General features: G+C 45.8%; 1 protein-coding gene across 3 annotated transcripts in view; it reads left to right on the top strand.

Annotated features, from left to right (window-relative positions):
- Positions 1-12,500, top strand: part of piezo1 (piezo type mechanosensitive ion channel component 1 (Er blood group)) — an 88,197-nt gene that overhangs the window by 51,783 nt on the left and 23,914 nt on the right. For all 3 annotated transcript variants that reach the window (XM_076286769.1, XM_076286768.1, XM_076286766.1), the window contains 17 exons: positions 2-262; positions 614-719; positions 972-1,153; positions 2,393-2,541; positions 2,803-2,961; positions 3,896-4,005; positions 4,182-4,345; positions 4,957-5,133; positions 6,035-6,160; positions 6,351-6,551; positions 6,967-7,171; positions 7,796-7,900; positions 8,901-9,057; positions 9,649-9,892; positions 11,013-11,109; positions 11,236-11,401; positions 11,685-11,774. In XM_076286769.1, coding sequence (XP_076142884.1) covers positions 2-262; positions 614-719; positions 972-1,153; positions 2,393-2,541; positions 2,803-2,961; positions 3,896-4,005; positions 4,182-4,345; positions 4,957-5,133; positions 6,035-6,160; positions 6,351-6,551; positions 6,967-7,171; positions 7,796-7,900; positions 8,901-9,057; positions 9,649-9,892; positions 11,013-11,109; positions 11,236-11,401; positions 11,685-11,774 — 2,699 coding nt within the window. The remainder of the gene's footprint in view (position 1; positions 263-613; positions 720-971; positions 1,154-2,392; positions 2,542-2,802; positions 2,962-3,895; positions 4,006-4,181; positions 4,346-4,956; positions 5,134-6,034; positions 6,161-6,350; positions 6,552-6,966; positions 7,172-7,795; positions 7,901-8,900; positions 9,058-9,648; positions 9,893-11,012; positions 11,110-11,235; positions 11,402-11,684; positions 11,775-12,500) is intronic.

Raw genomic sequence — 12,500 nt, 5'->3', positions numbered from 1 at the left:
GGTGTGGAGTATTACGTACCACAGCTGGCTGACGTTCGTGCTGCTGCTGTGGGCGTGCCTGATCTGGATGATGCGGGCGCGGCGCCACTTCGCCACGCTCTGCTCGCCCTTCATCCTGCTGTATGGCCTGGCACTCTGCGGCCTGCAGTACGTCTGGGCCATGGAGCTGGTGCCTGAGCTGCCCCAGCACGTGGGCACCATGAGCCTGCGCCAGCTGGGCCTTGACCGGGCACCGTACCCCTGCCTGCGCCTGGGCGCCTTGGTGAGGACCAGGGAACACAACGGCATCACAGGAGATGTAGTTTGTAGTTCTGGAGTTTTGCCAAAGACTTGCTTTGTTACTTTGTTCCTGAATTTCCCTCTGGATCAATAAAGTATTGATGTGATCTAATCTAATCTAAGAATATAAGTGTAAGTGAATATAAGAATGAGTGAGTGAGTGAGTGAGTGAGTGAGTGAATAAGTGAATGTACAGTAAGATGACAATAGATTTACTGAATAGTGTTCCTATAGATTTAAATTCAGAAAGACAGACAGACAGACAGAGATGAGAAGAGTTGTGCTAGTGTTGACGTGTTTTAGAGAAACTCTCCGCTCTGTGTCTCTGTCCCAGCTGCTGTACACCCTGACCTTCTGGCTGCTTCTGAGGCAGTCGGTGAAGGACAACTTCCGCAAGAAGAAGAGCATCGCTGCCCCTCTGACAGAGGTGACCACTGGGGGTAAGCAACCTCTCGCTGCTGCCCAGGGCAAACACACAACCTCTCGCTGCAGCCCAGGGCAAACACACAGGCCCTGGGCCTGGAGGAATTTAGGTCTGGAAGTCCAAATGGACTCAAAAGTCTCAAGTGTTAAGTGCGTTAACCAGAGTGTTCATGTCTCTCTTGTGCTCTTGCTTTCTCCCTCTCTCTCCTTCTCTTTCTCTCTCTCTCTGTCTGTCTCTCTCTTTTCCCCCTTTTTCTTCATGTGGTCAGCGGGCATTGGGCGGAATGAGTCTGTTCTGAAGGTCCTCGGCGCTATGGTGATGAGTTTGTACGCCAAGTATTGGATCTACATTTGCGGTGGCATGTTCATCATGGTCAGCTTTGCTGGCAAGCTAGTGGGCTACAAGATCGTCTACATGCTGCTCTTCTTGCTATGCATGTGTGTGTACCAGGTAAGCACACCTGTCAGTCCCACAAGCATCACACTGGTCAAACTCTGAAAATACTATATTCATCAATCACTACTTATTGAATATTGACTCATTATGCGTTATTTCGTATAATGGAAAATATTCCTTATATGACTTGTATGACTTCAGTTCTGTTGTATGCAGGGTAGGAATTTCACGGCGGCCACGACGGCCATGGCCTTTCAAAATAATCTTAGCCTTCACAGCGCAAGGCAAGAAAGTGCGTCCAAATTCACCCATTCTTCTCAGTTGAACTACTCGCGAAGTAGCCTACTCATCATACAGACATCACAAGTATCACATCACATGAAAGAGCTTTTTCTCAGCTTTTAAACGATGTTAGTCGCTAATTGCTGTGGTGAACGGTTCGCGAGACAAGTAAATAATGTTTAAATTGAATCATAAATTCTAGCTTCTGCGCCTATCTCCCTACCCATTCATCTCGGTGGAATACTTCATGAACCCTTCGTTCAACACATGACAATCCATATATCAAAATAAACAGCAGACCTTACCGAACACAAAGGTGTAAAGTAGTCCCCTGTACAGTTAGCTGTTCCAGAGTAACGGTTTTGAATTTGAAGCAAATTTTGACATGCATGTCTCCAAATTTGGGCTTTCAGTTTCACAATGTGTTTACATTTTTCTACATGATTTCATAACAGGCCAAATACAAAATAAATGTTACAAATATCACCTAGATATCAGTAAATATTAAAATCAGAGGGCAGCTGACTAAGAGTTTCTGAAAGTAGCCTTAATGATCACAAAATGCTAAGCATGCATCTACTGTAGGCCATTTGAGTTTCTTAAAGCTGAGCTGTGCTTAAATTGTTCAATACTGTACATGATTTCATAACAGGACAAATATAAAATAAATGTTAAATATAGCCTAGATATCTGTAAATATTATGATCAGATAATTTACAGTTCTATGTAATATGTCATGTTTCATGTTTTTGTAATGTTTCATACAGTGATGCAGCTCTACTACTGTAAATACAACTTTTTTTTATTTTTATAGCCTACTACTGTATAGTTAACTTTGGCCTTGGTGCCCTGACATGTGGCCTTTGTTCCCCCCACCAAATATGCCCAACTGAAGGCCAAGTGGCCTTGCCCCTAAAATGGTGAAATTCCAAGCCTGGTTGTATGACAGCTCTAGTTGTATGTATTTTTCATCATGTATAATATTCCTTAATGACTATGGTCTATTTGTAGGTGTATTACTCGCTGTGGAGGAGGCTGCTGAAGGCCTTCTGGTGGCTGGTGGTGGCCTACACCATGCTAGTGCTCATCACCATCTACACCTTCCAGTTTGAGGATTTCCCGGACTACTGGAAAAACTTCACTGGCTTCACAGAAGAGCAGTAAGTCTGAGTCCACCCTTTCCAAGCGTAAATGAAATGAAAAGGAAACAGATTTAATGCACATCCTGTTAACTGGGCGAGCAAATTTCATTTCTCTTCTCAATTTCATTTGTTTCATTGCACCACCATTATACATCATCACATAAGACCAACTGAGAGAGGAGGAACATTTGTCAGGAAATGTCGGCTGTTCCTGTGTCGTAAAAACCAGGATGTTTTGTGGTGATGAATGTGCCTGTTTGTGCTCGTGTGTTTGCGTAGGCTGGGGGACATTGGGCTGGAGACATTCGCCCTGTCCGAGCTCTTCTCCAGCATCCTCATCCCGGGCTTCTTCCTGCTCGCCTGCATCCTACAGCTGCACTACTTTCACCGGCCCTTCATGAGGATCACAGACCTGGACCACGTCTCCCCCACCCACAGGCAAGGCCGTGCCCCGTCCATGCCCCGTACCATACCATGCCCCGTCACTCAAACCCTGTCATCATGTCTGACTCTCACACCAGCAGATGGACGTTTATATAACAACAAATGTTTGGTTTCTTTTTTGCTAACATTGCGAGATCCGGCATGTAGCCTTGGCCTGAGGTCTTTGCTCTCTAAGGGCCCTTCTAGTTTGTCATTTCCTGAGCCCCAGTGCGTAGGGCACTGTTGATACACAGTGGTTTATGTTAGGTCATGCTTGCCAAATGAATAATAAGTAAGTATAATAAGTATAATAATATATAACTAGAAAATAATATAATATATAACTAGAAAAGTAGTATCATGTAATTTATAGCTACAAAAATTATACTCATAATTATAGTGTTCCATCACAGTGACTTGATAACTAATGACATTCTTCAATGGAGTCACTTGTCTGCGCCTTTGTCACGTGTAATGAAGAGGCCATTCTTCATATTGCCAGGGAGGATTTCTCTCTTAACTACCACTTTCCCCTTGATGTATTTCCACCCATGAACATAATTCATTTTGCTATCATTTCTTCTAAAGAAATGGGTGCTTGAAGGAAGTTCCTCATATCATTTACAGAGGAGAGTTAACAGTGTGACTGTGTGTCGTGTCTTCGATGTTCTCTATTCCCTACTTGTTCTTTGCCTTTTGAAGTGTCCTTTATTCTGAAGGAGGATATCCTCTTAGCTGAGAGTCAGCTGTCACTGCAGGGCCTGTACAGTTATGAGATGAATGTTGCCCAGTTGGCATGTGTCTTTGATGCACCATGCACCCTTAATTAAGAGTTGAGTTGAAGGTCAAAGGTCAAAGACTGAAAGATGAAAGTCAGGTTGGTTTGAAGGAAGTTGCTTAAAAGAGGCTATCTGTCTTATCTGTCTGAGTGTCCATCCTGTGTCTACAGGAAGAGGAACAGTCCAAGGCCTGAGGTGGTGCGATGCACAGATGGCGTGGGCTTTGAGGAGGAAGAACTCGGCACAGACCTTGGAGAGGGCGAAGAGTCGGAAGATGATGGTGAGAACTGTTTGTGTTGGACTTCATACATGGATTAAGCTGGTCCTAGACTAAACAAAGACTTCAATGGAAATGTAAGTCTAGGACTGGGCTAGGAAACTAGGCTTTTTCTACTGCTTGTTTTTTCGCACACATTGAGACAGAAGCTTGACTGACAGCTGTCTGTGCCCTCTCAGAGATGATGCCCAGTAAGTGGGGTCTGGTGATGGACCGTCTGATGGTGCTGTTCGGGAAGTTCTCTGACACGCTCAGCCACATCCAGGTCTTCATCTGGAGAGTCCTGGAGCTACACATCCTCAAGATGGTCGCCTTCTGTGTGGTGTGGGTGGCCCTGGGAGAGGTCAGTCAACGTGTGTTTGCGTCTGTGTGTGTGTGTGTGTGTGTGTGTGCATCTCTGTATATGAATGTTAGTGTCTCTCTCTCTCTGTGTGTGTGTGTGTGTGTGTGAGTGTGTGTGTGTGTGTGTGTGGTGTGCATATCTGTGTATGAATGTTAGTGTCTGTGTGTGTGTGTGTGTGTGTCTGTGTCCCAGAGATAATTAAATGTGAATTAAAGGTCCTCTCTACTTCTCTGCAAACATTTTGATAAGCAATATGAAAACAACACAGCCTGGCATTGATACCCCACAGACTTATCCTCAGCTCATCTCCATTGATACCCCACAGACTTATCCTCAGCTCATCTCCATTGTAGTGCATTAATAACAGCCCTGTGTTTGCGCCACTATCCCTCCAGTGCTTTTCTCTTTTCTTTTCAAGTTGTCTGCTGGCAGGTGTTTTAGGTTTAAAGTGTAATGAGGTGTTAATGTGAGTTATCCCCCCCCTTTCTCTCTCTTTCTCTCTCTCCCTCTCTCTCTCTCTCGCCCTCCCTCTCTCTCTCTCTCTCTCTCTCTCCCTCTCTCTCTCCACCCCTCTCTCTCTCTCTCTCTCTCTCTCTCTCTCTCTGTGCCAGCCGTGCGTAATGAACCTGGTGCTGGTGGTGCTGTGGTGCTTTGCCATGCCGTACGCACGCTTCAGGCACATGGCCTCCTGCCTCTCCACCGTCTGGGTGTGTGTCATCATCGTCTGCAAGATGCTCTACCAGCTCAGCGTCGTCAACCCCATCGAGTACTCCAACAACTGCACACAGGTAGGTGACACACACACACACACACCCACATATACACATGAATGCACACTCACATAGATTTATACATGCACAGCCACACACACACACACACACACACACACACACACTCCACACATATTAGACACAAGCTCACACTTATACAAAGATGCATGCACACACAGACACACACACGCACACAGACACACACACGCACACACACACACACACACGCACACACACACACACACACACACACACACACACGCACACACACACACACGCACACACACACACACACACGCACACACACGCACACACACACACACACACACACACACCCCACCAGCAGGCTTTCTGCTGACTGAACAGTTCTCTCACACCTACCCAGAGTCTCTCTTCCAGCTGTCGTAATGCTGATGCCTCTCAGCCTGAAGCTGTACATTGCGGAGAAGGCTTTAGGGGTGATGTTCAGCTTTGAGGTGCCTTTGAGGTTGAGGTGCCTCGGGTGTTGTTCAGCTCTTGGGTGGTGTTGAGGTGCCTCGGGTGATGTTCAGCTCTTGGGTGGTGTTGAGGTGTCTCAGGTGATGTTCAGCTCTTGGCTGGTGTTGAGGTGTGTAGTGTGGTGTGGGGTGGTTGAGGTGTGGACCGAGTGGTCTTCAGCCCTGGTGGTAGATGTTCAACTGGGTGCTGCTGACTTGCAGAGATGCTGGCTCTTCTTCAGCCCATAATAGCTGAGCTGTTTACCCAGAACCCCCCACTCTTCCTGTTTGATTCCAGCTTGTTTTTGTTTAGCACAGACTGCTAAACACTGCCGGGTATCTGTCTACACTCCTGTTGGGGATGAGGCAATGGTGCTCTTTTTTCACTCACTCAACCTCCATTTTGTTCTCCATTCTCTCTTCTTCTTCCCTCCGCTCTGCAGCCTTTTAGCAACGAGACGAGTCTCAGTGTGGAGGAGATGCACAACTCCACGCTGTACAGAGCCCCGGTGGACCCGGCCAACTGGTTTGGCTTCAGGAAAAACGCCACAGTCTTGGGCTACATTAAGGTGAGGCTTTCTCTTCCACTCACTGATGGGAAAACTATTGCCCTATAAACACTGTTAACATTAACAATAACAGGGCAGACTGAGCTGTTATTAGAAAAACAACACATCGTCTTAGCAAGCAAACGCTGTGTGTATGTGTGTAGAATAGCTGCCAGTGTTGTGACGAGTTGCTGTGTGCGGTTTCCCCCAGAATCACCTGCTGGTGTTGCTGCTGCTGGTGTTCGAGGCCACAGTGTACCGCCACCAGGCCCATCACTACAAACAGCTGCAGAGATCCCCACCCAACATCCCCACGCTCTTCCCCAACGCCACCCGCGACACCCTGGACCAGAGCCTGCTGACCTGCATCAAGTACCTGCTCAACTACAGCTTCTACAAGTTTGGCCTGGAGGTAGCCTCAGCGCCGCGTGGTCTGATTCTCCTGCTAGGATTATTCTCCTCTCTGCCTCTTTCTCTATCTTTCTTTTTTTTCTCTCACTCTTTTTTCCCTCCCTCTTTTCGACTCTTTCACACCCAGATGAAACCCCCTGTGGTCCCTCCTCATGATTTCACACTCTCACTGTTCTAATTGCATTTGTTACTTTAAATGTCTTATTTTCCAAACATGTTTGCCAGAAGCAAATGATCTGTAATAACCCCTAATTAAGGAACTCACAGACACACACACACACACACACACACACAGACTGTTGTAGAGAATTCCGCTCGTTATGCAGTTTGGCACTGTGGCCCCAAACGCACTAATTGGACCTCTCCTTGTAACTGGTGCATTTATCATACGCCACCTCACCTTGTCTCTGCTTCAGATCTGCTTTCTGATGACGGTGAACGTGATTGGCCAGCGCATGAACTTCCTGGTCATCGCCCACGGCTGCTGGTTGGTCGCCATCATGGTGCAGAGGCGCCGGGCGGCCATCGCCAAGGTCTGGCCCAAGTACTGCCTGTTCCTGGTCTTCTTCACCATCTACCAGTACATCCTGTGCGTGGGCATTCCTCCTGCCCTCTGTGTTGGTGAGTTGTGAGTGCACAGCACAGGCCTCATCTAATGACATCCAGTGGACTCCACTGCTCTAAATGCACCTCTGACATTTGTAATGGACCTGACAGTAAAGCTGTCTCAGCGAGCCGCGAAGGTGTCATAAACTGGCAAGTTGATGTGACACTAATATGGCCGGGCTAGGACTGTGTCATTAGCTGTGCAAGGTTAACTGCCGTGTGCCCCGTAATAAGTAGGTTATGTTGACAGTGGTGGTGAGGAAGACACTTGAAACCTCCTGAGGTATTATTCTGTGTTTATGTCTGACCAAGTAGACCATAGAAGTGTCACCATAAATTTAGAGTGGTGCAAAGGATGCATTAACTGGCCCCTAAATAGTATATGATGCATATCCCCACATACCACAAAGTTAATTCCATTTTTTTTTCATGGACTCCTTACAACTTTGTTCTCATTTGCACATGAGAATAACTGATGCACTAGGTCCATTTAGACCACAAATACATGAGAACATAACTGGCTCCTGCATGTGGATCAACAGTCAGCATCAGCAGAATTATGGGAACTTAGATCTTTCTTTCCACGAGAGCACCTCCATGTTACAGAGCAGGCTTGTCATCCTCTGGGTGTGCCTCTAGATTACCCCTGGCGCTGGAGCACATCAGTCACCATCAACTCAGCTCTCATCAAGTGGATCTACCTGCCAGACTTCTTCACCATCCCCAACTCCAAGAACCTCATGGGTGAGTTACACAGGGTTGGAGTTGAGTGGTTTTACGTGTTTTTTGAGCTGTGTGTCTGAACTGAGCGGAACTGTATAGAAAATCGAGATGACCACTGATTCTTGAGTAAAGGACTTGACTTAGAGAATAATGTTGTTTCTCTGAGGCATTTATTGATTGACAGATAAAATAGACATACATGCAGAAAAAAACATTACTCAATATATATATATAGAGTAATGTAGAGTAATATATAGAATATATAGATTTCAGAGTTATTGTGAGGCACCCCGTCAAGATGTTCTCCACCAGGTGTTTAAGATGACTCTCTGCACACACAGACCTAAGTCACCTGCTGTGCAAACTAAAGAGGTGTAAATCACACTTCAAACTGTTGAAAATTCAGAAGCTCACCATATTTGGAGGCAAATATTTGGTGAGATGTTCCTCTCTGAAAGCCAACACCATGTGCCAGAGGCCCAGTGGCAGACATGCTGTTTCACATCTATTAATAAATCCATAAAGGCCAGAGGCCTAAACTAGACTCTGTTTCCAGCTTGACCCCATGACCCAAAGACAGTATATCTCAGGCCACCCTCTACATACTGTACATAGCATATGCAAAACACATTTTAAAGATAGCAGCATTCAGATGTGTTACAGCAACCTGAGATTTTCATCTAAAGGAGGTAGTTAATGTTCCCCATTAAACCCTTGCATACAGTCGTTTCCTTTTAATTATACCAAAGTCTCACAACAATTAGTACCAGACTGAGTTAACTCCACTCCTACTTATACTATATCACACCTACATACATAAAAAAACTCCTCACTTCCCACAGGGACAAAAAATGCCGTTATACTTCAATTTTTCTAAAGTACGATACTGTACAATAGTTTTTTCTCTTATCCAAAATAGTATATTTCCTGCATATGAACTGCCAACTCCAAAACGGCAGTATTGGTACTCAAAAAACGGGCATTCACCTCCACCACTGTGTGCGTGCGCCCCTCTGTGCAGCGGACTTCCTGTTGCTGATGTGCGCGTCGCAGCAGTGGCACGTGTTTGAGAACGAGAAGAAGGAGGAATGGATGGTGCAGGGGGGGGAGAACAAGGACAACCCCAACCCCATGGATGGCCTCCCCTTCAACCCAGCACCCAACTTCATCAACTGCAGGTACTGTACTGTGCTCTTACACAATGTGTACTGTGCTCTTACACAATGTGTACTGTACTCTTACACAATGTGTACTGTACTCTTACACAATGTGTACTGTGCTGTGCTCTTACACAATGTGTACTGTGCTCTTACACAATGTGTACTGTACTGTGCTCTTACACAATGTGTACTGTACTGTGCTCTTACACAATGTGTAAAGTTGTTCTGCGTACAACAGAAAAGTGCACTTTGGATAGACCTGTTGATAATAACAGACTGGAGGCACATTTGTAATAATGAAAAAGTAACATTAATGAAATATGATTTATGAGTATGACCTAATAGTACAGCCTTCTGCCACCATCCATTAGCATAGCTGATGTACTAGTGCTCTAAAGCTTGGCTCATTAGCATAGCTGATGTACTAGTGCTCTAAAGCTTGGATCATGTTTAGATCTTGCATTGATTTTCAGCAAAGTTCTGCTGAAATCTGTGCCCTCACTTTGCAATTCTGTATAATTAAAAACATTATTACAGTTATCATGATTATTACTGAAATGACAACAGACCAAACACCCCCCCCCCCCCCATCCCCCCCCTCTGCTGCAGGTGTTACCTGGACATGGCGAAGGTGCTGGTGTTCCGTTACATGTTTTGGTTTGTACTGTCCGTGGTGTTTGTGACGGGGGCCACGCGCATCAGTGTCTTCGGCCTGGGCTACCTGCTGGCCTGCTTCTTCTTCCTGCTGTTTGGCACCGAGCTGCTGGTCAAGCCGTCGCGCACACGCATGACCCTTTGGGACTGCCTCATCATGTACAACGTGGGCGTCATCATCTCCAAGAACCTGCTCTCGGTCAGTGAGCAGAGGCCCGGAACATACGTGACACAACACACACACACACACACACACACACACCCCGCCACATCACAACATGCTAAACCTGTATTTGCCTACTGTTAAGACACAAGACTTAAGACACTCAGGGCCAGATGTACGTACATTTGCGAACGTAGCGGTATCAGCGTCATGGACACACCGCAGATTGCGAACGCTGTCAGACCCAAGTTTCCGTCGTATTTATCAATCGTTCAATCCTTAGTGTAAACTGCGCCTTTCTCTGCCTTTCTCCGCCTATAAACGCAATTTACGAACGTCCACAACTCAATGGCAGCGCCTACATACAAGCGCAGTTGAATGAAGTTAACTGATGACAACATTAAAAAGAATCAAACGTTTAGCGATCATGAAATAATTCCATACATGATAAGATGTAAACAAGCAGGGAGATAATGAAGATCAGTAGTTCTACTCAAACTACTTGTGCACGTAGGGTATGGAAGATTGGTCAAATCTAGTTCTAGCAAGTAGGAAAGTTTAAGTGAATGACGTGAAAGTGAAAGTGAGACATTCGAAAGGCCAACGAAAGTTAAGGTTGCTTTTGGTAGTACAAATACTTTCACCACAAAAACTGGTGCTCTAAATAGCGATTCTATTGTCTTTGAAAGGCTCTCTTATTGACGCATTGAACTGCAATTTGGACCTGCTTTTACAAGGCGGAAGTATTTAGGCGCAGAATAGACGTGCGCTTTCAGGAGCAGTCTTAGTACATACCGTGGAATACATAATTAGGCGCTCTTTACTCTTCCCCTCCCATCTTTTTACGCTAAACTCCCACTTTCCCCTGGACCCTCCCATGAATGCATATGCATGACATGACAAACGCAATCTGCCACTTTCAGCTCCCGCGACAGGCAGTTGGCACTTTTACATAATTGCGGCCTGTTTGTACATACCTCGCAATGATTTTGCGCACATTGCGAAATAAATACGCCTGAAGTGGGCCCAAAAGCGTTAGTACATCTGGCCCTGCACACATGACCTCAAACACAAGTTCAGACAAGTTCAGATACTTTCCCTGATACACTTCTGTTGTGTGTGTGTCTGTGTATTTACTTGAATGGTTGCCCATCAGATCCTGGCTTGCGTGTTTGTAGCAGAAATGCAGAAGAACTTCTGTTGGGTAATTCAGCTCTTCAGCCTGGTCTGCACTGTTAAAGGCTACTATGACCGTAAGTCTTCTCCCAGCAACCTCCGATTTGAAGCCACTTATAATTAAAGCCTTCTTAAAACACAAATATACATTCCGCTGGTGACTGTGTGTGTGTGTGTGTGTGTGTGTGTGTGTGTGTGTGCAGCTAAGGAGGTGAGTGATAAGGAGTGCTCTCTGCCCGTGGAGGAGGCGGGCATCATCTGGGACAGCATCTGCTTCTTCTTCCTCCTGCTGCAGAGGAGAGTCTTCCTCAGTTTCTACTTCCTGCATGTGACCGCAGACCTGCAGGCGTCTGCACGCCAGGCCTCCCGGTGAGCATGCCCCCTGCAGGCCACACAGGGAATATATGGCATTGTTCTGGCCTTTAGATATCAGACCTGTCCAGTTATGAGTCTTTATGTACCATGCATCTGTACAATGAACTTATGTCAACAATCAGCCAGAATAGCCTTAACACGTTATTTACTTTGCAGTTAAGATTTTGTTGTATGTCATTAAACTCTATGTGTATACTGTGTGTGTGTGTGTGTGTGTGTGTGTGTGTGTGTGTGTGTGTGTGTGTGTGTGTGTGGATGTGGATGTGTGTATGTGCAGAGGTTTTGAGCTATTCAGAGCCAGCATCAAGAAGAACATCAGGTTCCACCAGAAGGCAGAGAAGAAGTCCCTGCAACAGCTCAAACGATCGTAAGTCACCACACACACACACACACACACACACACACACACACACACACACACACACACACACACACACACACACACACACACACCACCATTGGAATCCAGAGCTCATTGTGCCCTGTGTGTACTGGATATCATGTACTGTACATCACAGACAAGCATGACATAATGTGTCAAATACCCTTCATGTGAAATGCCTTCATAGACTGCATGTAGGATGTTGAGAAGCGTTACAAAGACTCCCATATTTGACATGAGACAGAGGGGCCTGATAAGCACCTAAGCCTGTTATTCAATCAGATTTAAGTAGGAGCTTTTTTAGCTTTTTTTCATGGCTCTCAGGTTGCTAACTCTTACAGCGGGGCTACCCAGGGCAAGCAAGCGCTCTGTTTGCGGAGTGTATGCTGCAACAGCTAGCCTCCCTCTATTATCAATGGAACTGGCTACATCAAATAAGAGTGGAGCGCATAAAAATGTATCAGTTCTCTAGAACTATTTTTTTTTGCTCCGCAAACAGTGCTTCAGTTAAGCCGGGTGTTGCCTAGCTGTGACTCTTACTTTAGGATGGAGTGCATTCTAAGCCCCTCAGGTTGCTAACGCATCCTCTTTCTTACCTTAGGATAAGTATAAGTATAAGTATATATACTTTTTTGATCCCGTGAGGGAAATTTGGTCTCTTCATTTAACCCAATCGGTGAATTAGTGAAACACAAACAGCACACAGTGAAC

This window comes from Alosa pseudoharengus, unplaced genomic scaffold, assembly GCF_046254945.1.
Source record: "Alosa pseudoharengus isolate Yale_2024_CS ecotype anadromous, Long Island Sound unplaced genomic scaffold, YU_APseudo_1.1 YU_APseudo_1.1_scf_16, whole genome shotgun sequence".
NCBI lineage: Eukaryota > Metazoa > Chordata > Actinopteri > Clupeiformes > Clupeidae > Alosa > Alosa pseudoharengus.
Note: the sequence above shows the minus strand (reverse complement) of the source record. Positions and strands in the feature narration are given on the sequence as shown.